The sequence below is a fragment of the Microtus pennsylvanicus genome, chromosome 12, assembly GCF_037038515.1.
Source record: "Microtus pennsylvanicus isolate mMicPen1 chromosome 12, mMicPen1.hap1, whole genome shotgun sequence".
Classification (NCBI taxonomy): domain Eukaryota; kingdom Metazoa; phylum Chordata; class Mammalia; order Rodentia; family Cricetidae; genus Microtus; species Microtus pennsylvanicus.
In genome coordinates this window covers 58,670,414-58,697,627 of record NC_134590.1, presented here as the reverse complement: position 1 = coordinate 58,697,627, position 27,214 = coordinate 58,670,414, and the positions used below count along the sequence as shown (strand labels likewise).

Sequence of the window (27,214 nt, the reverse complement as noted above, 5' to 3'; positions counted from 1 at the left end):
TAAGCTTGACACCTCTGGACTCTAGCAACCATCAGCAAGATGCATTCCCCAGGGCAGAGGAAACATGGAAGCAAACAGAAACCACAGAACAGGAGAGAGCGGTGCACAAGGTGCTCTGAGGACAGATTTCTCGACAACGTGCTCCCAGAGGAAATGGTATTTAGGTGGGACATGGGGATATGGGACTTTGAGCCAGGCCTGCTAACAAGAATGCTGGGGAAGGGGTGACCTGCTAACGGTCACACAGCTCTTGCTGTCTATAAAGCCTCATTAAGAGGAATGTATCTGGAGTACTGACTGCTGGACTCCAGCATCCAACTCAATGTTTTAACCATTTGTTAACTGACTAAGCGAATGAATGAAGTCGGAGCTGTCAGGAGGGCCTGGGCTAACAGAAAGGCCTCAGTATTGACATCTGAAAGGTTTGATGACCCTCAAGGAAGTTAGAGTCCAGCAAAGCAAGCACTTGCCGTTTTAATCCCTGGAGAACAAGTATAGAATTTATTAGCTTTAATATACACTTTTATGCTGTAAGGGCTCGGGCTGTAGTTGTTATATTGTTTTCATTGTCACTGACAAATGTTCACTTTGGGAACTTAAAAATATCTTTAAACAGAGAGAGCAAACGAACCTTTTAATGTGAGACCTCACCCCGGCAGACAGTTTCCACACATTCACGCTAATTATGGAAATTGTCAGGCACTAGACAACCGGAAGTACAGAGCAGGCGTTGTTTCTGGTTTTGTAAAAGAGGAAAACAAGAATGTGCCAGCAGCCACTCCAGACAAGGCACACAGAGAGGTGAGAGGCAGGTGGCTCGGAGACAATCTGGTCCAACTGAGATGTAAGGAGCCCTGCACAGGCTAAAGGCAGGTTGGACGCCTCCCCCAGTGGAAGAGCTTGGATGCAAACCTGAGAGCCTAGGTCAGCCTGTCACAGAAAGTTGTCTTTTGGTCTCCACATAGTGGACCTATGGAACCTCTACTGAGTAAGATAGGAGCTGGATCCAGAGCTAGTGAGGTCGGGCACTGCACAGAAGCCCATGCAGAGTCGACCCCTTTTTCCTAAGCTGGAACATCCCAGAGAAGCCAGTGCTGGGTTCATGGCTGAATGAGACATGCCGAGCAGACAGGTGAAAGCCCTTGAGTCCTGCATTGTCCATCTCTCAGTTCCAGGTTCTAAGCTGTAGGCAGGATCTAGGCAGGAGGCAATGGTAAGGCTTTGGATGTCTCACTAAAGAAAGAAAGCATCCTTGCCCGTGAGTGTCCTCCTGGTGGGCTTGCTCATTAAGCTGTCTTGTTGCCGTACCCAGGTGCTAAGAGCTGTGGGCATCGAGCACTGTTAAGTACTCAGAGCAGTCAGTCTTTGGCTGTGTTAGTCAAGAGTTGATGCATCCTGTCCTCCTCCTTCCTGCACTCGTCCCAGAGGAGGCCCAGAGAGGCCTCTAGATACCCAGGAAGCATCTGGGCCACCCTCCATCCCCCTCACTCATCACAGGCGGTAGGTACCATGGACTCGGTTTCCTTCCAGGTCTTGACCAATGCACAGTTCCCTAACCCCAGACCCTGCTGGCTCTGGACACATATGCCAGCAGCCGTGGCCTCCTACTGGACTTCTGAGCCAGCCTCATCCTCCCCACTCCAGTTTGTTCCCTTTCCCTTACCTCTTCATAGCCCCTTCTGCCATGGGCCTGGCTACACCACCGCCCCGCTGCAGTGTCCCTGGAGCACCCTGCTGGGCTCAGTGAGCAGCCCCTCGCCTTCGCCCTCCTCATGCATCTTCCTCGCCCACATGGTTCACTCCTGCTCTCTTGGTGCCGGACCCTCTCAGTTACTACCACAGACACTGCTTTCATCTGGAGGCCTCTTCCGTTGTCTCATCCTGTCTCTGTGCCTTCTCCTCTCCCAGACCCCATCTCCACTCCCTAACCCTCACTCACCCTTGGGCATGCTCTAGGGCTTACCCCACTCTATACCAACCTAGATGAACATAATTCTTTGCCAAGTCCACCAAGTAAGTACGTTGTTGAGCTGAGATTCTAATCCTTCCTGTTCCTCATACAGCAAGGCAAATTAGAAGACTGAACAATTATTTAGGGAAAAAAAAAAGACAAACTCAAGATTGTGGTAGAGTTAGTGAATTTCTTGGAAAGACACCCAAAAATGTGTAAAATGAAAAAAGCAAGCTAGAGAACCATAGGTATGTCACGGTCCTATGAAAACAACGCAACTACAACTAACCAAATATTCGGGTAAGAAGCATATAGTTTTTTTAGATTTTATTTATTTATTATGTAAACAGTATTCTGCCTGCATTTATGCCTGTAGGCCAGAAGAGGGCACTAGATCTCGTTATAGATGGTTGTGAGTCACCATGTGATTGACTGGGAATTGAACTCAGGACCTCTGGGAGAGCACCCAGTGCTCTTAACTGCTGAGCTATCTCTCCAACCCCCAAGCATAGAGAGCACAGCCTGTAGAAATGCAAATTTAGCTGTTGTCATGGGTTAATGAGCTGTGGACTTGAACCTAAGGTTTGAGTCTTTATGTAATATTTATGCTCTAAGAATGTGTCCATGAATGTCTGCCACACGAGCCCTCAGGAATAGCCACCTCAGAGAGGAGACGTCTAAGGGCTCCCTGTGGCCTGGTAACAGTGAGAGGAAAACAGCTCTACGGCTGTCTGAAAAGCCACACTTACCTTTCCCAGGAGCTCAGGCAAGCCCAGCAGCTGCCCAACAAACACGCCGATGCAGATGAAGATGGCGGTCACCTGGCCCAGTGAGCCTCGGATCTCCTTGGGGGAGATCTCATTGAGGTACATGGGGAGCGCACTGAGTGCGATGCCTGAGGAAAAGACACAGCAGTGAGAGAGGCCCTGGCTCACACGTGGTCACAGGAAGAGCACTTACAGGTGCTGATGTGTCTCCTGCCCACGACACCAAAGCCACGAGAGAGCGCATGCCAGCTCACGGTGGTGATAACTGTCACGGGGGAAGAAGCTGTATGGGCCACAGTCATGAGTGTGTGCGATACTTTGAATGGGAAAAGTCCTCCATAGGCTCCAGCATTTGCACATCTATTCCCCAATAGGTGGGTGGTGCTCTTTTGGAAGGTTTAGATGGTGTAGCCTTGCTGGAGGAAGCACATCACTGGATGCAGGCATTGAGATTTCAAAGCCTTGTCTACTTCCAGTGTTCTCTATCCTCTCTCAGCTTCCTGCCTCTGCTGCCACACTGGCTGCTGTGCCTCTCCACCAGGACAGACTCTTTTCACCCTGAAACCATAAGTTGTAATAAACTCCATTCACAAGTCACTTTTGGTCTTAGTATCTTTGTCACAGCAACAGAAAAGGAACGAATACAGTATAGCGCTAACCTCTCTAGCTCACCAGCGCCGGAGGGGTGAGAGCAGACAGGAGGGAACTGCAGATACTCAGCATGCAAACACTGCTATTTGCTTGTAGCTGACCTTTTCCTTAGAGACCAGGAGATGCAGTGGCCTTGTGAACATGTGACCTCCACTGAAGAGATAGCAGTGATGAGAGGAGAGTGTAGAGGCCATAGGAGGGGCACCGGAACACTGTGAAACTCAGGGACGAGGCTAATCTCTACATAGCAGGGCAAGACTGAACTGTGAATGGCTAAATTCATTCTGATTCTTTATAAAAAATACAATAGCTCGAGACAGTCCAGAGAAGGGAGACTGTGTGGCGTGATGACCACCTGATTTAGGATAAGCCTTTGTGTGAGTCTCTGATGCATCCGGGCTTGCCTGCTACCACCTATCCAGGCTGACTGGTCCTCAATAAGCATCCCCACTCCTAAGCAGCCTTGTTCAACGTCTGACCCTTCCCGCTGCCATCCATCCCCCCTCAATGTGTGAACCTCAGGGTTCAGTGAGGCTCTAGGCCCATTGTGTCCTTGAAGACTGACCTTGGTTCTTCTGTTTTGAACCCTCTGTTCTCAGAGATCCTAAGCTGATTCCCACCTATGCTTCCTGTTTGAGTTCAACATCCCCTCCTACGGTAGGAGATGGATTTGTATCTTCCACATCATGCTCAGTCTCTACCCTCTATTACCCATGGCCGACATTATCTAGCGAGAGGGTCTTTACCGACATCATTATACCTGGATGAGGTGATAATGGGTGATAGGTTGTTAAAAACATTAACTATTTCTGAAACTTTCCATATTCTTAGCAACAAGAACCACGGAGGTTCTGCTTGTAGCTGTCATGGCTTGTGTTCTGGGAACTCCTACTGTGGCCGATGGGAAACTTTACCACAGGGAACGTGGGCAGCTCTGGGAAGGTCATGCCTGGGCCATGTCCAGTTCAGTCTTCCACCAATGCAAAATTCCTGCTTTAAATTCTGCGGTCTATGTGAATTTGTCTCCAATGCCATATTGAATCATAATTATTTCTATATAAAACGTAGCATGTTGATGTTTCTCTAAATCTCCTAGGGAAAAAAAATCAAAGGTGTCCTACATTTCTAATCTGACTCAAATGCGCCACGAGAAACTAGGCAAACATTCTAGAATGTTCAGGACTATCAATAACATGGCTTTAAATTCTTTGTTTTGTTTTGAAGTAGAGTCTCAGATAGACCAGGCTGGCCTTGAACTCACTGGGCAGAGGAGCCTGTCAAAACTGACCTCAAACTTCTGCTCTTTCTGCATCCTTCTCCCATGTGGGTTGTACCACCCCATCTGGTTTTATATGGTGTTGGGTTGGGTTTCATGAACGCTAGACAAGCACTCCACCCACTGAGTTGTGTCCCCATCCCTGGACTTAAATTCTTTATTATAAGCACACAGCCGATCTAATTCAGGTCTAGTAGTTTTCCTTTCTTCCCTTACCTTAAACGCCCTCGTTTTGCTCTCTGTGCTCTAAGGGTTTAGAGAGAAGAAATTAGCATGACATCTCTGGGGCTTGGCACAGCTCCAGGAGGCTGTGTTCCAGAAGTCAGGGTGTGTTTTAAAAGTTCCCCCATTCTTCCTTTTCTTTTGCTTCTTTTCTGAACAGCTCACAGGAAAGGGGCCTAAAAGGCGTTTGTTTTGAGTCTGGGCTGTGATGATTCGGAGAGCAACAAGTGCGGCATGCTTTTGTGAGGCAGGCAGAGCCGAGGAGAAAGCGGCTGATGAAATATTAAAACTCCCAGAGAAAGCAGAGCAGGGGCCTCATTGGTGAGGCTGTCAAGCAACCTTCTTCTGTCTTGCTTCCAATCCTGGATCTGCCCCTTCCAAGCTTAGCATCAGGCATGCTGCAGCAGCTCTCAGGATGAGAGTATCCCCCACCATGCCTGCGGCAGAGGCAGGCAGGCTTGGCTCCTGCTGGACTGAGCACTTACGCAAAGGATAATTCTGGCATTGTCCAAAGAGGGCAGGCTTGCTATTTGGTCCCTCCAGGGAGCAGCAGGGGGAGACTCAGACAGTTAGGAAGGCTGCCGTGCTTGACCCCACTGCAGGCACATCCCCAGCTGGACCTCTGTCTGCTCTTAGCATGGGCCTTGTTTTGGCCAGAGTGACTGTGGCTAATGTATTGCACAGCATTTGCACGTTAAGGCTTCCTCCTCCTGCTGTGCTCTGGAGCCCGTGGAATTCCATGAGAAGAAACCCCACTCTGCTGGGTGAGACCCCTCTACTCATGGATTCTATCTCAAGTGAGAAAGAGAGCCCAAACTGAGCTGACAAGATTGAAAGGACACAACGCAGTAGATGGGCGGGCTCATCGGGTAAAGGTGATTACCACCAACCAAGCCTTTTGACCTGAGTTCAATTCCTGGAAGCTACAAGGTGGAGAGTGAGAATCTAAGCCTGCAAGCCATCCTGTGGCTCCCACATAAACAGACTGACAAAATCAATAAAAGTAATTTTAAAATATTGAGAATATAAAACACGTAGAGCTGACTGAGGCTTTAGAAACTTTGCTCAGAGATCTGCAGGTTTAGGGAAAAACCTAAAAGCTTTATCTGTAAACCTCACTCCCTAGGCAGAATCTGGCCACTCTTCTCTGCCTGCCCTACCACACAGTCTCGCCCAAGTCATGCAGGCTGTCCCTGGTTCTCCTGAGCCCACTCCTGGATCCAGTATACCCAAGTGCCCAAGAGGTGGCCTTGACTCAGGAAACAATCTGTGCCCTCCCCTCTCAGCCCCTTCTGACTTCCCCTCATACTCGGCACCAACACTGGGCCCTAGCTGAGGGCTGCACCATCTGGTTCTGGCTACCTTTCGTCCTCAGCTCCCACACGCTCCTCCTCTCCAGGCTCCAGCCTTCTTGGCCCCTCACTCATCCTCAGAAATGCCAATCACCTTCCTTGTCAGGCCCACAGCACTCCAGTCTCTGCTGAGAGCCTGGATCCTCAGATTTTCACTCATTTTTCAGTCTCGATTCATTCTGGTCTCTGCTCACCTTTACCAGTCCTTCTAACTGGCTTTCCTACAAAAACAAAAACCTCCTTGCTAGCCTGCCTTCTGCCCTGCCTTGTTTGCTTCCTGGGCCTTGTGCACAATAGATGCCGTTTGCGCCAATGGCTGCGTTCTCCCCAGCACACAGCACATGGGGCATGGTCAGTAATCTAATACTTGGTGAATGAACAGGAGACTGAACGGTCAGAAGCTCAGATGCCTTGGGTGAGCCGCATCTTCCCACCTAGACTATGGATTTTATAAAGAAGGCAGCAGACACACTGTAAAACAGCTCTACCTAGCTTGGGTTGTTTTTTGTTTGTTTTTTTTTTTTTCAGTTGGATGCTATAACACTGTGTAGAGGGACATTTAGCTACTATAGTGAGGTACTAGAATCTTGGTCTCTTCCAAGTCTGTCTGAGCTCCAAGCACCTCTCCCCATTCCAGACAAGCCCTGGAAGTGCCCTCCTCCCCAGTTGGGCTGAAGTCTCACCTCCATCCACGCCCATGATGAACCGTCCCACAATGAGCATTTCAAAGGCTCCTGACTGGAGTGAGCAAGCCATTAGCAATGATGCCAAAATCGCAAATCCGTTATTGGCCAGCAGCGTGTACTTCCTGGAAGGAGAAGTGGCTTGATGAGGACAATGCATTATGAGGCACATGTCAGTGGTGTCTGTCCTCCCCAAAACAGAGACACCAGTCCCATCAGAAGGTCAATCGAGTGAGATTCAGGTGGTGAAATAAGCATGAGCTTAGAAATTAGGGTCATGGGTCACCCCCACTCTTAGCTGTATGACCTTGAGCCTGGCATCCACTCCCTGTTTCTCTGTTCACGATGGGGTAGACAGGGGGCACTGTCAACTAGAAAGCTATAGATTCCTTGTGGAAGGATTTTATTTCACCAACTCTGAGTTTCGTTTAGCATTTATCAAGATAAGGTGTAAGTCACAATGAAGGAGCCAGGCTAAGCGGAAAACCAGAAACCACTCAGTATTCCAGTGGAAAGATGTTAGCATGGGGCGTTGGATAACCATGTTAGAAGAGTGATTTATGTAAAGATTCTCTGAAAAGGGAGGTGCCGCTCTGGGGTGCTAGTGCCTTAGAGGCTCAGAAGGGATCCCTGAAGAGCTGGCTCAGAGTGGTACAGATCACTGGTACCACCTCTCTGATGGGCACTTAGTCTGCCTCTCGGGATTGGACAAAAGCTGGAAGCTAGAATCAGTGGCCAAGGAAAGTCAGGCAAACAAAAACAGGCCGGAGTGTGGTGTCCAGACAACAGCTGGACAGTCTGCGTGGCCTCCTGTAGTTCTAGCTGGTGGACCCTATGTTTCTCTTCCCTCTCTCCCCTCCTCCCTCCCTTCCTCTCTCCCTCCCTCCTTCTCTTTCCCTCAATAAAACAATCATATTTTTTAATACTCTATAGGCACCTTAGATCTAATGAACTACAGATCTAAAGCTGGGTTGGAACCATCAAAGAGCCAGACAAATTCCCTTGACAATAATTACTCTTACTGCTATGTGTTGGGATAGCTGTCTGTTTCAAGAATGTGTCCTTAAGCCTTCACAGTGGAGATTCCTGCTTTCCTTGGGGGCAGGGAGCTGGATTCTGCAATGGCCCTGTCTTTGAGGAGCGAGGGGGCTGTGTTTTCTTTTCCTCTCCTGCAGAACCAACGCAGCAGCTCCCATGTGTTCAAGCCTTGATGCGTGACAGGCTCTAAGCTGAGCAGCAGGTATGACAGAGGCAGGGCTCTTCCATACTTATGTCATACCAAGTTAACCAGGATGCTGATGAGTTAGGGAGTTGAAGAGTTTAGGAAACACCCTCTCTTTGCACCTCCCCAACAACAACAGCAACAACCACTAGGTAAATTAAGAAGCCTCATATTGTTTTGTAATTCATGAGAAGCAAAGGGTTTTCGAAGGAGAATTAGTATTCCCTTTAACAGTTAGATTTCTTGAGCTCCAGGACAACTGTCTCTGTGACTTCTGCCTCATGTAAGCATTTGAGTGGAGTTTCCTCCCTTTCTGCATCTTCCTTGACAATCTCACAGTCGCTGCCTTTTGCATCTGTGGCAGTGGTACCAAGATACTCACAACAGCATCCTACAGCAGCAGATGGTTGGAACGGTCCAAGTGTTTACTAATAGTAAACTAAGTTGTAGTGTGTTCACATGGGTGCTGTGCCACAATCAAATCAGAAGGGGCTTTCTATACTCTGTGGTAGGAAGAGAGAAAGGCCAAAGTGCAGAGTTTAGTGTAAACCATGCAGCGATCTGTGTGGAAAAAGATGTGTGACTCTGTACTTGTGTGCATGTGCTATGTGCATGTGTGCACTTGTGTGTCTGTCTTTGTAAGTGAAGACACCCAAATTTGTAGCGCTGGGTGTCTCCAGAAAGGACTAAGGGAGTGGAGGGCAAGTGTTAAAAGGGAACCCTGACCTTTGTGCCCATTGAGTCCTTTAGAAATCAAAGCCAGGGGGCTGGAGAGATGGCTCAGCGGTTAAGAGCGTTGCCTGCTCTTCCAAAGGTCCTGAGTTCAATTCCAGCAACCACATGGTGGCTCACAACCATCTGTAATGAGGTCTGGTGCCCTCTTCTGGCCTGCAGGCATACACACAGACAGAACACTGTATACATAATAAGTAAATAAATAAATATTAGAAATCAAAGCCACATGGATGTGTTAATTAGCCAAAAATGATGGGATTTAATATTTTAAAATCTAATTTAAACAGACTTTATTATGGGAAAACAGTTATGCTTGTGATATACCAAGATGGTTAAACATGCTTAGCGGGCGTGTAGTATACATGGTGTAGATATGCTACGTGACGGGGCAGTTTGTGTCCCAGGATGGAGTAGGACAGTGTGTGATTCATTTCTCTATTCAGAATAGCAATTAATCTAAAACTTATCCACTCTTTGCTTCTGTAATTTTCTGCTTATTATTTCCCAATACAGCTGACTTCAAGTAACCATAATCAAGGAAAGTAAACTCCCAGACAACAGAAGCTAGTGTATGTGAACAGGACAGTGTCTGCTGTTAGCCTGTTTCTTCTCCATCCTTCCTCCTTTCTCTGCCTTGCTGTAGGATTGGTGTGAAAGGCCTCCCAAGGAAAGGTGGAGAAGTCACTTACAGGGTCCCTATCACACTCTCTGCTCACATTACTGAGTGTGCATCTCCCCTAGGGACCCAGCTCTGCTCCTAGTAACTGTGCCCTGTAGTGTGTGGCCCTGGCCTTCGGACTCCAGGAAGGCTGCCTCTCCATTTTGACTTTCCATCCCAGAGATGGGAGACACTTGGATGAAAAAGGAAAAAAAAACCCACCAAAATTCTGGCAAACACAATTCTCTCCTTGTAACTTCCACGTATGATCCCTGTCTTGACCCTTATGCCCTCACAGGCCCAACGCTATTGGTAGAGTCTCATCGGGGAGGGTGGTCAAGGGTGATGGAGGGAGAGGAACGCTGAGGCGAGACACAGTGTCCTCTGACCTGGCCAAGACAGTGTGTGCTCATCCCGTGGACAGAGAAATAAGAAGCCTGATTAGAAATTAAACACAGCTCACTCACAGACATCTCTCCATGACATCAGCACCATTCAGGTGGGTGTTTTAGCTGGAGGATGTGGGAGAGAAAGCCGTGAAGTAGGTCTTCCGTGAGTGGCTCTCAAGCCTGGCTGCTCCTCGGGCTCACCAATAGTGCTCACAGACAGTCACCTGATGTGTGGTGAGAGAGGGGTGTGCTCAGGAATGTGTGGTTAGCCAGTGACATCGTAGGCAACGTGGGGAGCGCTGAGGGTGAACTAAGTGTCTCTGGTGCCTCCTGCTGGTAACCCTTTCAGCCATGGTAGCTCATACGGAGATGCTACCAAGCCACCCTTTCAAAGCCAGCATGATGTGCGGCTATCATAATGATGCTACCTAACAAACCCGAGCTTCACTGTGCAGCCTTAAACACTGTATATTCACTGTATAAGTCACCTTGTGAGTTATATAATTGTTTCAAGTGTGTGGGGTTTTTTTTGTGTGTGTGTGTGTTTATATCGGTGCACTGCATAAGTGCCTGCTGCCCGCATAGTCCAGAAGAGGGCATCAGATCCTCTGGAGCTGGAGTTATATACAGTTGTGAGCCACCATGCATGTGCTGGAAACTTGGAGCCAGGTTCTCTGAAAGAGCATGGAATGGTCCTAACCATGGAGCCCTCCCTCTGGCTTCAAGTTGGGCAATCTTGAGAAAACAGACCTGCAAGCACCTTAGTCAAGACCACACTGCTGAAGGAAGATCTAGCACCCCAGGGACCATGACACAATCTGCCTGCACATTTATCTTCCATAGTCACTCACAAATAGGATTTATTCTCTCTACAAACATCCATTCATTCAACACAGAACTGAGCACCACTCTAGATTCAGGCTTATAGGACAAACACAGTGACATCTTTATTCTAAAGTCTTCCCAATAAACAGCACAGAACATGTTACATGCCAGCTGGACTGATGCTGTCAAAACAGCTGAAGCAGGGAAGGGAGTATCGTTTTGCACAGAGTGGACCAGGAAGTCTGTCTTGAAAGACAGCATGAGAGTGAAGGTGTGATGGAGGGATGGATAGCTAGCCAGGAACAACCAGACATCTTGGAGGTCAGTATAATTGGAGACAGTGGCAGACCAGGGAGGCAGCAGCAGAAAGTGGGCAGGTAGAGAGGAGTGACAGAGGTGTCCCTGGGGAGTGCGCTGAGATACCAGGAGGTGCGAGCTTCCCACCCCTGGCGAAGGAGGTGGCCACAGATGACAAAGAAAGGATCAACTTGGTCTGACTTTTAATAAGACTGCTCGGTCTTTGGAGCAGTTCATGGCCAGGAGGGGGCAGAGTGGAGTCAGGAGGTCATTGGAGGAGCTATCGCAGCAGTGTGAGCGACGCTGGCCAGGCTGACAGCAAGGTAGGCTGTGAGAAGCATCAAGATCCCAGCATATGTTCAGGACAGACCTGTTGGGATTCGCTGCTGGGCAGACAGAGGTGAAGAGCGAGGGAGAGGCCAAGATGTCTTCTGAGGTTCTAGCCTGCACTGTGCGCAGCAGCATCTTTGGTGCCTTGCAGGAAATGTTAGTCACATCTGAGTCAGACAGGAAGCGTTTGCAAACAGGGACGCACCCCCTCTAGCAACTTCATCATATTAAATCTTCCTTCCCAAAATAGCCCTGGCCTGACAGCCTCCCAGAGAGGATGGAAACCTTATTCGCAAATAATTCTCAAAGCTGACGACTCCCTGGGGCTCCAAGGTAGACTTTAATCATCACGTTCCCATTTTCTCCCAAGGATGAACATAGCAACACAAACAAGGGGCATCAGTTTTGAGAGCAGAATCCAAGAGTCCCCTGCAACTCTGCCCATGGTGCCCGATTCACTGCTGGATGCTTCTTCAATGGTGTCTGCTCTTCCGTGTGTGATTCAGAAGATCACTAGCTCTCGGGCGGAGAGGAAAAGTGAGAGGTGGTGGGAGGTGATGGGCAGCGGGTCCTTGAGAAAGGTTCAGCATGAGGAGACTTGAACTGGATAAGGGAAGGTCAGGGAAAGCCTGAGAGCCGCCTTCTACAGGCTCAGCCTTTACAGGCTCGGGATTTGTGGGTGGAAGGCTTCCTATTCTGGTTTACATTTGTAAAGCACTTGTCAGTGCGCCCTAGTTAATGGAGAAGGTGTGTGTGTGTGTGTGTGTGTGTGTGTGTGTGTGTGTGTGTGTCTGCCTCCACGGGCCCTGTGGCAACTCTAAAGCCATGATAGGCCAAGATGGTATCTTGCTCTGCATCAATCATCCTTTCTTGTTTTCCTGGCTTGAGTTCTACTGTTCTTCGTTTCTTTCTATGTGCTCGATAGAGCACAGTGGTTAAAGGTTACCCTAGGAAGCATGTGCTTCTGCCATGCTCAGCATGGCTGAACATGTTGTAGAGTCCATATGAACTCAAGAGTGTCAACCTCTGTCACTTTCCACTGTCCATTCTTCCCCAGTCCCCTGGGCTGGGCTTACAGGAGGCAGTCACCACTCCAGGCTTTATATGTAGGTTCCGGGGATTCTGAACTCAGGTTCTTGTGCCCACATGGCAGGTGCTTTACCAACTAAGCCATCGTCCCAGGCCAGCACCTGGCACTTTTAAGGTAATTATTAAGAGAGGGATCGCAATGCTGATCTATGCTGACCCTCCACGGAGAGATTGATAAGAGAAGGCAGGGCTGAGAGATGGAGGAAAGAGACAGATCATTTGGGTTTTCTTTTGACATTCTATGAGCTGGCTGGTTCAACATTAGTTATGTGTTCCAACAAATTCCCTTTGGGGCTTAAGCCAACTTGAGTTGGGATCCATGACAGGCATTCAAAGACCTTCCTGAGTGACATGAGACACCAGGCAAATTTGGGTAAATCGCATCACGTCCAGCCCTCATAGCTGCTCCCTGAGGTAGGTCTGCTTATCTATACTTCATAGAATTTCACCTTGGAAGGCCAGCTGCCTCTACTTGAGCCTGTCACTCATGCTCAGCCCTTATGGGGACCTTGAGGGCTTACAGATGAGCTTCTTAGTGTACCTCTCTGTCCCAGTGGCAGCCTTGGACCTCAGGAGCTCTGCATTTCTTGTTCACAAACCTGTGTGTCCATAGAGTGCCCCATCCATCCTGGTAGCACTCAGACGTGTGTGCTGCATAGATAGATGGTCTTTTTTAGATTTATTTACTTTATGTATCAGTGCTCTCTCTACATGTACACATTTATGCCAGAAGAGGGCACCAGATGCCACTAGAGATGGTTGTGGGCTACCATGTGGTTGCTAGGATGAACTCAGGATTTCTGAAAGAGCAGCCAGTGCTCTTAACCACTGAGTCATCTCTCCAGCCCTTAGATAGATGTTCTTGCCTGAGAACTGATCCAGGATTTCAAAGCACATGTGGATTTTCTTGCTTTGTTTCTTACTTTTACCTATTTCCAGAGGTAAGAGCCAGATTCAACGATATGATCAATGAGGACAATTCTAACATAGTTTAAAACACACACACACACACACGAGAGCATGCATGCACACACACATGTACACAAGAGCATGCATGCACACACACACAACAACAACAACAACCCTGCTCCATTGAGCACTATGAGCCACATCAGGAAGGGCCCCATTTGTGATAGTGGGGCTCACATCTCACATGGCTATGGGAGTCATGATGGCTGACTCTAGCCGATTGCTAGGAGAAGCGCTATACCGAACATTGCTTTAATCTCTGCGGCAGTTCTCACACATGCCTTTACTTTATTTACATGCCACTGTGAACCAGGTTGGGTAAGAGAGTTCATGTAATTTATAGACACTACATGAGCCACCAGTGTTGGGACCATCTGGAGTCCTGGCCCCCAGCTGCTCTTCCCTGCTAGAGATCTTTACTTTCCTTCTGATTTGAGTTACTGAAAGCTGGGTCAGAGTTGTTTACCAGCTCTGCTTCACGAGCCCGTGTTGCCTTGCCCTTGAGGATCAGAGGATAAGGTTTTCACCTGTTGGCCCACCTGACTGTTGGGTGTATAAGCCTCCATGGTGCTATTGAACAAAGGGCTTCTTACCAGTGACTAGAGGTCCGTGTCTCTGTCTCTCTGTCTGTGTGTGTTTGTGTGTTTCAATCTCCAGCCCCTTGCCCGAAGCTCGCGAACTGTATGGTAGCACATAGAGCGCAGACAGGCGTTGTGCGCTGTACACCAGCATCAAGTCCAGAGCTGATGCTGAGTTGTGGCCATGTCTGAGAGGACCTGATGTTCTTTGTGATGAGGGAAGAAGGGGTCTGTGGCTACTGCAGAGGCAAGAGATGACGCCAAACAAAGGGCTGGTCCACCAGAATTCTCTCAGCAGGAGGCTCCCGATGAGGTGGAAACTGTGTATCTGGGGTCTGCCTAAGCTGATATGACCCATCTCCAGGGCTGTTCCTGGCTGTTCAAGCTTTCCTGGCTCCACTGCTCTCTGAACAAAGAGGTTTATTGTGGCCCAGCCACCGCTCCCTCCGACTCCCTAAGACCTTTGGGTTTACCAGTAGCCAGTCCCCACCCAGCTGCTGGAATCACCACCATCCAGTCCCAACTTGAGCAGAGAACCAAGTCCAACTGAGCTTCTCTCCTAATCACTCATGAGAACACCCTTTAAGGCCCACCAAGGCTGCTGCTGCTCTCCCTCAGCCCCTCACCACGATCTGGCTCCCTCCTCCTCCCTAACAACCCCAGGAGGAATTTCACATAACTCAGTGCTTGGTCAGCTTAGCCCTGCACTTCAGACCAGCCCCACTCAGCAGTGCAGATGAGCCATGGAGTTTCACAGGGCGTCGGGTTCACGACGTGTAAAGTGGGTTGCTAAGTAACTGTCCTGTGGTCCATGGAGCACCAGCTCTAGAAGAAAGCTAAGAAGTAACAGCCTTCCCCTTGACTTTGCTCCTTATCCTCCCAACAGCTATCCGAGCTAAACTTCAATTTAGCCTCGATTCCCAAAATGAGGAAAAGGGGCTGGAGTGGCGGAGGCTTAGTGAGCAGTGCCTTCTCATCTGGTCTCAGCAGCACCACTCACACGGCCCCACTGGGCTAAAGCGAGGATTACTCAATTGCTTACAAGTTCAAAGTGTTTAAGATGTTCACAAACACATTTTTCCTTTCGCGTTCTTTCTGCTTCACAGCTGTGAGCTGTTGAAGGTCATAAAGCTATGTGTGAGGAAAGCATGGGCTAGGAGATGAGGTGGCAGAATCTTGAGTTCCATAGCCAGTGACTGAGCCATGAAATTTGGCCCCCAATCCCACAGCACCTTCCTCTATTCCATTGCTTGGGTGCAGAGCCCCCCTAAGGGACAGTCTTAAGGCAGGGGTGCATAGCAAGGTGAGGTAGACATCACAGTTCACAGATCCTGGAGCAGGGATGACTGACAGTCTTGGTAGACAGGAGGACTGTGGACAGGTCTGGCATGGGGCCAGAGGCTTAGCAACAGCATCTCGGGGACCCTGGCATCTCAGGATCTGAACTCAGGTAATAATACTCATGAGACATACTGACTGGGCCATCTCCCCAGCTCAAAACCTGGAGTTTTTGTTACGTAATTTACTGCAGTTTTATTGGTGACAGGAACAACCTGAAATTCCCCAAGTGTCCATCAGTCATATGGTGAAAGACATCCTGAATGTCTTACTGTGCTTCTGTGGAACAACCCCTAAGTCTCTGTGACCATGCCCCTCCCTGCTCTATGCTGGCCTTTCTTCCCTGCTCCCCTCACTTGGGTACTGCCCAGTCTGCCTCATTTGTCCTTGTACCACCCAATAATCCCGGATGTTGATACTCTCTCTTCCCTCTGCCCATTCGGCAGTAAAGCCTCTACAGTTAAACTGTGTGGAACCCTGTTGCCTGCTGGGACACTGATAATGATGCAGGTGCATTATTATTATTATTATTGTAGAAGAGACCCCCCAAAACAAAAACAATGCCCGGACTGACCTCCCAAGAAACTTTCCGATGGTCTTCACCATTAGCGTCCCCACCAGGCCACCAATCGCGAATATGGACACAGTCACAGACCAGAGCAGGGTCAAGGTATTGGGGTCTATGGGATGTCCATGCCTTCGGTACCAGGTTGCATTGTAAAAGTCCTTGATATACTGAAAGGAAACGAGATGAGTTACTTCCTTCTGCTCTGCCTGTGCTGGAAGTGAATCAAAAGGGTCTTTACAGGGCTGGTTCATCATGCCTGGCCCCTTGCAGAACTCTGCACGGGGCCTCACTGGGTTCTTCTAACAAATATAGGGAATGGGTCCTTACAGTGTGACTCTTTTGGGGAGTGTGAAACCTGGGAGTCAAAGCAGATCTGGACCTAAACTCTGGTGTCACTATGCAGTGGCAACAATGTGGAGACCCAAAGAGGCCAAAGTCAGAGAGTTTGGGACTTGTTTCTAGTTCATTCATTATTTTGCTTCCACTTCAAACAAAGATTCCACCTAGTTGTAAATCAGAGTTCTGCTCTCTCAAGGCTGTTGTCACCAGGTGTGGCTAGTTGCCAGGCCTTGTGCTCCTGGAATAAGGAAGTGGTTGGTTTCTACCTAAAAGTCTAATGACCCAACTAAGTTCCAATTCTCTTTATGGAAATAACTTGGGATTCCACCCAGGGAGTGGTTTGCCTACAGTGTTTGGTCAAGGGAGTGAGTCTGGGGCATGAACTTGGTGAACATATAGACCTTCAATTGGTCTGTTCATTTCCTTGTAGCATGTTAATGCAGTCTTTTGTCTTACTCCTACCTTTTGGGGTCAGGGGTATTTTAAGCAGTTGGAAATTAAACATGGGTGAATTTTCAGTACTCACTGAGAAATTCCTTCCCAATACTATCCTATATGTTTCTCCATTTTATTATTTTCATTCACGTCTTCATATTCTTTACTCTATTTCTAAATCCCCACGCCTCCACTCTGGAGAAAGGTATTTTCGTCGAGGCTGGCCCCTGACACAACAACTTGGAAGTATGTTAAAAGCACACACTTCGGGCTGGAGAGATGGCTCAGAGGTTAAGAGCACTGACTGTCCTTCCAGAGGTCCTGAGTTCAATTCCCAGCAACCACATGGTGTGGCTCACAACCATTTGTAATGAGATCTGGCGCCCTCTTCTGGCCTGTAAATGTACATGCAGGCAGAGCCCTCTATATATAAAAAATAAAATAAAATAAAATGTTTTTTAAAAAAGCACACACTTCTAACAGAAGTACCACCATGCAATAGCGAAGCTATGTTACAGAAAAGACAATAAACAGCAAAGAAAAGTGTTCACTTAATTGAGTCAAAAGTCAAATCTCTTTTTCGCCAAAAGATACCTTCGGGAAAATGAAGAAAAGGGTCTAGTGAAATGCCTTTGTTGCTAAAGGTGCTTGCCACCAAGCCTGAAGACCAAAGTTTTGTCCCTGAAATCCACATAGTAAAAGAGGATAGAACTGAGTCTCTCAAATGGTTCCTGCTCTCCACACGTGTATCATAGCATACACCCACAAATAAATAAATAAATAAAACAATTAAAATTCTTTTAAAACTTGCCGGTGGTTATGCATGTCTTTAATCCCAGCACTCGGGAGGCAGAGGCAGGCAGATCTCTGTGAGTTCGAGGCCAACCTGGTCTACAAGAGCTAGTTCCAGGAAAGACAGACAGGCTACACACAGAGAAACCCTGTCTTGAAAAACCAAAAAAAAAAAAAAATTACTTTTAAATGAAGACAAACCATAGACTGTGTTTACATATTTGTAATGCATATAGCTGCAAAGGGGAAATGTCCACAATGCATAAAGAACTCTAAAATATCAATTAGAAGACAAAGACAGGACTAGAGAGGTGGCTTAGTGCTTAAGAGTACTTTTCTCTTCCAGTGGACCCAGGTTTAATACCCAGCACCCACACCATGTGGCAGCTCACAACCGGCTGTAACTACAGTTCCAAGGGATCTGATGCCCTCTTCTGGTCTCATCAGGAACTGCATGAAATGGTTCACAGACCTGTATGCAGACAAAACACACCTGCACATAAAAATAGTTTTTTAAAAATAAGACAAATATAATTAACAATTATCAGAAGACCTGAAAAGACCCTAAACTATATTCACATGTCCAATTAGGCAACCATAGACTCCATACCATTAGTCAAAGTGACATGCAAAGAAACCACAGTGAGCTCTGTCTAGACATCCACCCCATCACCATCACTGTGGCTGTACTGGAGCACAGGCTGGTGGGCTCCCCAGTGCATTCACAGTCATACGCTGCTACTAATGTGGGCCCACAAAACCTCAGCGCAGCTAGCACATGTCAGTACAGGAAAAGCTGGGTTTGACTCTCCCAGACCGAGCTCTATGCTTGTGATGCAAACAACTGTTCACCTGCCAGAGGGAAAGGATGATGCTGACCTGGGGTTGGTGTGAGGGGCAAATACGAGCATGAAGCAAATCAGAAGTGCTGGAACGGAGCTCATAGAAACTCCACTTAGACAGAGATACTTTAATGACCAGCTCAGAGATCTGCTTCTAGAAAATTCCATTGCACGACTTTCCTACAGGCTCTAGGATACACGTCCTCAAATGTCCATTGTCTATAATAACCCCAGAACAAGAATCCCAGATGTTCATGGAAGAACAGATAAACTATAGAACAATCAGAACGGGAAGCACTTCAGTTACAAACTACATAGTTAAGTGAACTATGGCTCCATGCAGAGACAGATGCTGACACTATGACAGCCATCCAAGGAAGTGGAGGAAACCACACGATGGTTCCGTGTCTAAGAGTCAGAGAAGCAGAACTGAGTCTCTGATGGAGTTCCACACAGGTGACAAACTCTGAAGAAATGCCTTCAATGCCAGGCCAGTGGCTGTCATGGGGGATGCTGTGAGAAATGACTACTCCCTCAGGACCTTCGGCTCATCACCCAGTTGGTGACAACATACATTCTAGACTTACAAGCAACCTTTCATCCTGTGGGTGAACGCATGCATGAGAGACATATTTGTGCCTTCTATATTCTTTTGTGAGCATATGTATATAGTCCCTTTCACACTTAAACACAAACAGAAACAATGGAGACATGTTCCAGAAGGAGGGAATTTGAAACAACATGTATGGACTAGGAAGTGGAGTAAGACACTTCACACCCAAGCATGCAGATCTGTGTTCTGTACCCAGAGTCCGTATTTAAGAAAGAAATCTGGCACAGTGGCACATGTTTGTGATCCTGGCACGGGGGACAGAGACTGGTGGATCCAGCCTAACTAGCCAGCCAGGCTACTGAATCAGCAAGCCCTAAGCCGAGGAGAGACCTTGCCTCAAAATGAGCAAAACCAAATTGACAGCTCCTGAGAAACAGTGGAGGAGGTTGTTGAATCTGGCCTCCACACCCACAAATACACGCATATATGTATATGCTCACATAGATGATGAATGCATGCATGTGCAAACACACACATATCCACCCACACAATCAAGACAGCAAGGTGGGGAAAGGCGTAGGTGTTCAAAGAAGGAGAGAGAATTGGTGGGGGGGGTGAGATAAGAAGGGCAGGTGGAGGTGGAAGTGATTGAAGGATCCTGATCCTAATTGTGGCTTCCTTGCAGTTTACTATAGGTAGAGTGGGTTTTAGAGCAAGGGATGGGCATGGTGTGTTCGCATTTTCACAGGATCCCTCTGGCTACAGGGTGGAAATGAGGGAGAAGGGAGGTAGAGAGGAACTGGGTGTGCCATTGAGAGAAGTGTTGGGACCCGTGCAGCCTCCCAAACACCATGAAGTCCTGGACTAAACACTGGGCAGATATGGGTGGATTTGAGACTGAACCTGGGAGTAGGGTAGACAGGACTTGCTGAGTGATGGGCTGCAGGTTTAGAAAGGGGGGGGGGATATTGAAGAATGTGAAAGAGAAACCAAAGACCTCCAGGTTTCACATGTAAAAGTTCTAAAGGCTAGGGAAGAAGCATGGATGGAGGGAAGGCATCTTCTCCTTGGGAGGTATCAATCTTCTTTTCATTCTCTCTGTTCCCCAGATCTACAACCTCTTGGCTAGAACACATTATCATCAAGTAGAGTATGCCCTATTGACGACGAAGTTCCCACACCTTAACACACAGGACATCCATTTGCCATCATCCAGTCGATTCATCCAACAAACATGTGCTGAACATCGGATCCTGAACTGGACATGGAGGTCAACCAAACCTAATCCCAACTCTCAAAGAAATAGCAGCCTAACAGAGCGGACAATACCCTGCATCACCTAAGGATGCTTTTGGCTGCAAGTAACAGGAAACTTCTGCTTAAAACGGCTAAACCATGAAAACACTTAACTAAATGGTAGCTCACAGCGATGGTGAGCATGGAGAATGGGCGGCCCAGTGGCTCAGGAACTCAGTCAGAATGCAGGACCTTCCTGATGCTTCTCTGTGCCTTCCATAGTTTGTCCTTATCCTCAGGCTGCATCCTATCCTAACCATAGGATGCTACTCATAGCAATTCTGTTCATGTGCTTACCCATTCGGATATAGCCAGAGAAAGCAATTCGGGGCCCTGGTTGATGACTCGCTACTGGAAAGAACAGACTAGAACCTTCCTTCCCATGTGTGCCAGCACATTGATCTTAGACTTTTGGACTACAGAGCTGTGAGACCATGCAGCTCTGTTGTTCAAGTCCACGGTACTGATAATGGCAGCCTCAGCAAAACCACATTGTCTCCAAGGATTCACCAACCGTCCTTTAACCAGTCTCCACCACCACCGGCTCACCAGGGCTGCCACAGTGCTAACCTTTGGGACCTCAGCAAATAAGTGGCCATGAGCATCCTCTCTGAAGGAATACATCTCTGTCGGTTGCTCAGTGCCACATAGATATTAACGGCTTAGTCATGTGAAGTCTCTGCATACACTAGTCTTCTTCCTATTTGGGGACAGGACTCACCTTTCTCACGCGGCCACTTTCTGCTCTGGAGACTAAGAATGTCACACACCTTTATTGAGCACCCCCTCTCCCACCGGCTCCCCCTCCCCCACCGGCTCTCCCTCCCCCACCGGCTCCCCCTCTCCCACCAGCTCCCCCTCCCCCACCGGCTCCTCCCCCCCCCCCACCGGCTCCTCCCCCCTCCCCTACTGGCTCCCCCCCCACCTCTCGCCCAGCTAGGGACTGAGCCTGCAGACAAGACTCAGCCAATCTGATGCCTAAGCTTCAAATGCCACACAGATGGAATATGTATGGCAACTTCCCAAAGCAGCAGTTGGGTGGTGACCTGCACTGGAGTGGGCTGAGGTGGATGCCTCAGGACCAGCTCTGAGTGTGGATTTGGGGCATGATCCTGGGTGGAGAACTCCCTGGCTCAACTCACTATTCTTTCAACAGCCATTTAGCATGAGTCATGCAAATTTCTTTGTGTAGCTTAAACCATGGAAACCGCCAAATGACACATTGTCTCATGTTTTACCTCAGACGAATCTGGGGGTTAGATCCCTTCATGTGCAAATGAGACTTTGACATGGCAGAGGCTGTGGAAGGTTGTGAGGTGCGTGTGGGTAGCGGGCATTAGTGCTGGAACTGCTGCCTTCTGAGCCCAGACGAGCGACTCCTGTATATACACTATTAAACAAACCACAGTGGGGCAAAGTGGAACCGCTGAGCTCACTCGTACATTTGTGGGTTTAAAGGAAACCAGGGGCTGGAGAGATGGCTCAGTGGGTAAGAGCTCTTGCTGCTCTTCCAGAAGAACAGAGTTCAGTTTCAAGTCGCCTGTAACTCTAGTTCCAGATAAACCAACACCTTCTACTGACCCCAGGACACACATGTGAGCATATACACATATACATAAATAAATATGATCTTTAAAATAACTAAATAAAAAGCTTAAATCAACATCAGTTAAGCCTTCGTATGGGCTAAACTCTGTCAGATCCTGGAAATACAATGAAAACATCTGAGAGCTCAGAGTGCACAGGAGCAGGGGTGAGGGTGGCTGAGTCCCAGGGATGGAAGAGAGCACAGGGTGTCCAGGAGCAGGGGTGAGGGTGGCTGAGTCCCAGGGATGGAAGGGAGCACAGGGTATACAGGAGCAGGGGTGAGGGTGGCTGAGTCCCAGGGATGGGAGCACAGGGTGTCCGGGAGCAGGGGTGTGAGGGTGGCTGAGTCCCAGGGATGGGAGCACAGGGTATACAGGAGCAGGGGTGAGGGTGGCTGAGTCACAGGGATGGAAGGAAGCAAAGGGTATACAGGAGCAGGGGTGAGGGTGGCTGAGTCCCAGGGATGGGAGCACAGGGTATACAGGAGCAGGGGTGAGGGTGGCTGAGTCACAGGGATGGAAGGAAGCAAAGGGTATACAGGAGCAGGGGTGAGGGTGGCTGAGTCCCAGGGATGGAAAGGAGCACAGGGTATACAGGAGCAGGGGTGAGGGTGGCTGAGTCCCAGGGATGGGAGCACAGGGTGTACAGGAGCAGGGGTGAGGGTGGCTGAGTCCCAGGGATGGAAAGGAGCACAGGGTATACAGGAGCAGGGGTGAGGGTGGCTGAGTCCCAGGGATGGGAGCACAGGGTATACAGGAGCAGGGGTGAGGGTGGCTGAGTCCCAGGGATGGGAGCACAGGGTGTCCAGGAGCAGGGGTGATGGTGGCTGAGTCCCAGGGATGGAAGGACTCTCGAAAGTAAAGGCCACTGGACATCCCAGGACCACAGCAATTGTAAACAGGGGCCGGGCCTCCCTCTGTGGAGAAACTTGCAAAAGTAATGAATGTGCAGAAATTCTCAGGCACCCCTCCTGCCCCGGGAAAGACAAGACCTCAACACATGGAGGAGGCTGCTCTTGCTTCTGACCTTGGCCCCTATTGCAAGCCTGCACTGATTCAATCAAACTCACTCACAAGAAGTGTAGCCAGCGCCTACCCTGGAGAGCCTGCCTCTTAGTACCTCTTTGGTAGCAATGCCCGGGGTCCAGGAATTACTGGGAGAGAACTCAAAGGAGTTGGGCTTGGAGAAAACAGTCTCTTACCCACTGAGTGTGCTGCACCTGGGAGCCTGGCGGGAGATGGGAGGGCAGACGACCACTAACTCCCGCGTGCTGCTTTTGGAGCCTGCAGAGATTTCTTGCTTTCGTTTTGGAAAATTGCACAGCAGAAGCCTCCATAGAAAACTCTAGAAACTAGAAGACCTGTAGGGGGCAGTCTGTGTCCCCTACAACATGCAACTCACAGGTTTCCTGAAAACCCTCCAAAGCCCTGCCTGTGGGCACTAGTGTGTCTTCCTGCTGGGAAGCCAGAGAAGGCCTAGAAGACAGTCTGTGTGGTTGCTAGAGCCAGATGATGAAACTGCTTCTACTTTATCATACAAATAGTCATCAAATTCGAGGTTCCTGGGCTGCTGTCAGTGTAACCTGCAGAGTGTGATACCACAGGCGGCTGTGGGCATGCGTGTGTGTTAAATTGGGCTTCTGTTTTGTGTCAGATAGTCATAAGAAATTAGAATAATAAGAACCACGAGACAGGCGCTCCGCATGTGGAACTGTGGACTCCTCTGAGAATGGGACATCTAACGTCATCGTCTCCACCCACAGCCCAATGGAGGGGTGACATTTTCAGTTCTCCTTCAGAGCAGGCGAGGAAATGGATCCAGAGCCATAAAACACTTGCCCAGGCTTACAGAATCGGCATGTGCTGTCATCAGGAATGAAGCCCGGCAGGGGCCTAACATATTTTTTTTTCTTTTTTATTGATTTTATTGAGCTATACATTTTTTTCTGATCCCCTTCTTCTCCCTCCCCTTAAACCCTCTCCTATGGCCCCTATGCTCCCAATTTACTCAGGAAATCTTGTCCTTTTCTATTTCCCATGTAGATCAGATTCATGTATATCTTTCTTAGGGTCCTCATTGTTGTCTAGGTTCTCTGGGATTGTGAATTGTAGGCTGGTTTTCTTTGCTTTATGTCTAAAAGCTACTTATGAGCGAGTACATGTGATATTTGTCTTTCTGGGTCTGGGTTACCTCACTCAATATGATATTTTCTAGCTCCATCCATTTGCCTGCAAATTTCAAGATGTCATTTTTTTTCTGCTGTGTAGTACTCCATTGTGTAAATGTACCACATTTTCCTCATCCATTCTTTGGTCGAGGGACATTTAGGTTGTTTCCAAGTTCTGGCTATGACAAACAATGCTGCTATGAACATAGTTGAGCACATGTCCTTGTGGCACGATTGAGCATCCTTTGGATATATACCCAAAAGTGATATTTCTGGGTCTTGAGGAAGGTAGTTTCCTAATTTTATGAGAAATCACCATACTGATATACAAAGGGGTTGTACCAGCTTGCATTCCCACCAGCAATGCAGAAGTGTTCCCTTTTCCCCACATCCTCTCCAGCATAAGTTGTCATCAGTGTTTTTGATCTTGGCCATTCTTACAGGTGTAAGATGGGATCTCAGAGTTGTTTTGATTTGCATTTCTCTGATGGCTAAGGATGTTGAACATTTCCTTAAGTGTCTTTCAGCCATTTTAGATTCCTCTGTTGAGAGTTCTCTGTTTAGGTCTGTACTCCATTTTTAATTGGATTATTTGTTCTTTTGATGACAAATTTCTTGAGTTCTTTGTATGTTTTGGAGATCAGCCCTCTCTGACACAAATCTTAATCACTACTTTATTCCAACTCTTTTTAAAACATAATTTTTACTTATTTTTGAAATTCTGATTTATTTCTACTATGTGTTTTGCTCATATCCATCCACCTCTACCTCCACACAGCTTCCTCTGGAGCCCCCTAATCCGTTACCCTCTCAGTCTCATGCCTTTCTTTCCCAAGTCTTTTTTAAAAATTTAAATTTAAGGATTTTTTTAGAAGTGTATGAGTGGTGTTTCCTGCACACATGTCTGTGTACCATGCATACGCCATGCCCACATTGGAGCTCGTGGAACTGGAGTGACAGATGATTGTCAGCTATTGTGTGGGTGCTGAGAATCTAACTTGAGTCCTCTACAAGGGTAACAAGTGCTCTTAGCTGTTGAGCCATCTCTCTAGGCCCTGCAACTGTTTCCTTTTAAAATGTGTGTGGGGATGCATGCGTAGGTAAAAGCTCAGTTCAACCTTGGGTGTCTTTTCTCAGGAGCCACAGGCTTTGTTTGAGACAGGGTCTCTCACCAGAACCTAGAATTTGCTGGCTTGCTTCGGATGACCTGTCAGTGAGCACAAGGGATGCTCTTGTCTCCTCCTCCCGGGGCTGGGATTACAAACAGGTACCCCTGTACCAGAAATTTTCCATAGGAGCTAGAGACCAATCTCAGGCCCTCATACTGTAGACAGCACTACCAACTGAGCCGTCTCTTCAGGCCTGACTTCAACTCTTTTCTTTAATTTTTTTATTTTTGTTTTTATGTGCATTGGTGTTTTGCCCACATGTGTGTCTATATGAAAAAGATGGATCCAGAGTTACAGACAGTTGTGAACCACCATGCGGGTGCTGGGAATTGAACCCAGGTCTCTGAAAGAGTAATCAGTGCTCTTAAACACTGGTCCATCTCTCCAGCCCCCTGATTTAATTTTTTTTTAATGTAGGAAGCATAGAAATGATTCTCCCAGCACCTCTGTTGCACATTGCCTAGCTTTATGTCAATAAGATGCACAGATTACATGCTGGCTGGCTGCCAAGCAGGAGGCATTTTTGTCCACACTAGCTAGTTTAAGAAGATTCACTTTAGCATGAACAAAACAACTTGGAAGAACCGCAGAGTCTGCTAGATCTCTCCGGGTGGCATGTGTTATCTTCTGCTGCCTCTCAAAGCCATGTGACTCCACTCCTTGCATCTGGGTGAGGCTGTGGGAGGACCCCCCCACCCCCGACAAGTGTGAGCATCTACACTCACGTGCCATTGCGCTCACTATCTTTCCCTGTCAGCTGTCATTAGCCCAGAAAGCACCAGATGGCTCAAAGGGCACTGAGAGTGGTGGGACCACAGGCTTTGAGGATAAGAATCCCATGATCGCCTGCCTTTGATAGTGATGTGAGTTTTAAAAAGAGCATCCATGGTGATGAGCTGCCAATGTGTTGCTGAGCTTGCTGCAACAGCTGAGTTTCCAAAGCACAATCTGCCTGTTTCTGAAACCTCACATGACCACTCACGGTGATGCCAGGGTTCGTGGGAGCAAGATTTAGGCCATAGAGTGAGGATGAACAGGAGTGGACACATGGGCCTTTACCTAAAACTTCTTTGTAATGTTTATGGGGAATGTGTCAGCTTCCATTTGCAGAAAACATCTTGCAGCCCAAGATGGTCTTCAGGCCACTGTGGTAGTGAGATCTAGGCCAACTCTGCACCACCTTTATCTTGTATGCAATGCTTTGCTTTTCATTGGCCCCACATCCAAGAAGCCTGCACCTATGTCTTGTTTTGTCTTGACACATCCTAGTCCATACCTTGGAAACCAGATCTCCACTAAGAAGCTTCTGTCCTTCTATCTTCAGGCATCTCAAGAGCCAGTGAAGACAAGTCTACTGTGACACCATGAGCACAAAATGCTGTGACTATAGAATCTAGTCACATGACCTAGATCAGGGAAGTCAAAAGTGCAGGCAGTCTGGGTTCAAGCTGGACAGCTATGGACACAGGGCACAAAATACCCGAGGCGCATAAGCAGGACATAATATGGACACAGAGGAGCTGCACATGGCCCAGTGGGACCGAACGGTGGCCCAGCTCAGGAGGAAGGCTGTAGGCCAAGGCAGGGGCTGGCTATAAGTGTGCACTTGGTCCTGCAGCTCGCAGAGGGTTTGAGTGTGCATCAGCAGCTGTGCTTTGTTGCATGGTGTGTTCACTGTAGCTATAGCTTAAAGGTTCTTCCAGGGTTTAGAGAGGACGAACCCAGGATGGCAAGGAAGCTTCTGCATTTGGAACTAGATGGTGAGCAGACAGAATGAACCCCATAACGAGTGTGAACTAGAGTCTAAACCGCAAAGCCATGACAAAGAGGCAGCCTGGGTGAAGGGAAAGAGGCCGAAGGCAGAACTGACCACCTCGACTCCAAGATTTGCTCGCACCTTTGAGTCCTTTTGTGACCTTTGCGGTGTCCTGAGGCAGCTCAAGTTCCATGTCTCTGGGTAGTGTTCTTGGAGCTAGGGGGCCTTGGCATCTGTTTTGTCCCATTTGCGTCTTTGCCACTTGCCTGCTGGTTGACTGAATGAGTTGCTTAACCTCTCTGAACTGTAGGTCCTGCCACTAACGTCATTGACTCCCCTTCAGGGATTTACTGTGAGAACTCACAGGAAGAATATAAA

The 27,214-nt window shown here is 48.2% G+C and overlaps 2 protein-coding genes across 5 annotated transcripts in view; one reads left to right on the top strand and one right to left on the bottom strand.

Moving 5' to 3' along the window:
- The window catches only part of Tmem128 (transmembrane protein 128), a 286,921-nt gene that overhangs the window by 183,210 nt on the left and 76,497 nt on the right, over positions 1–27,214 (top strand). The window lies entirely within an intron of this gene.
- Positions 1–27,214, bottom strand: part of Slc2a9 (solute carrier family 2 member 9) — a 128,423-nt gene that overhangs the window by 86,464 nt on the left and 14,745 nt on the right. For all 4 annotated transcript variants that reach the window (XR_012907293.1, XR_012907294.1, XM_075943699.1 and 1 more), the window contains exons 3-5: positions 15,907–16,067; positions 6,903–7,027; positions 2,701–2,846 (exon numbers count right to left, since the gene is read on the bottom strand). Coding sequence is in view for 2 of the 4 variants with exons in the window: in XM_075943699.1 (XP_075799814.1) it covers positions 2,701–2,846; positions 6,903–7,027; positions 15,907–16,067 (432 nt within the window). In the remaining 2 variants the exon portion in view is untranslated. The remainder of the gene's footprint in view (positions 1–2,700; positions 2,847–6,902; positions 7,028–15,906; positions 16,068–27,214) is intronic.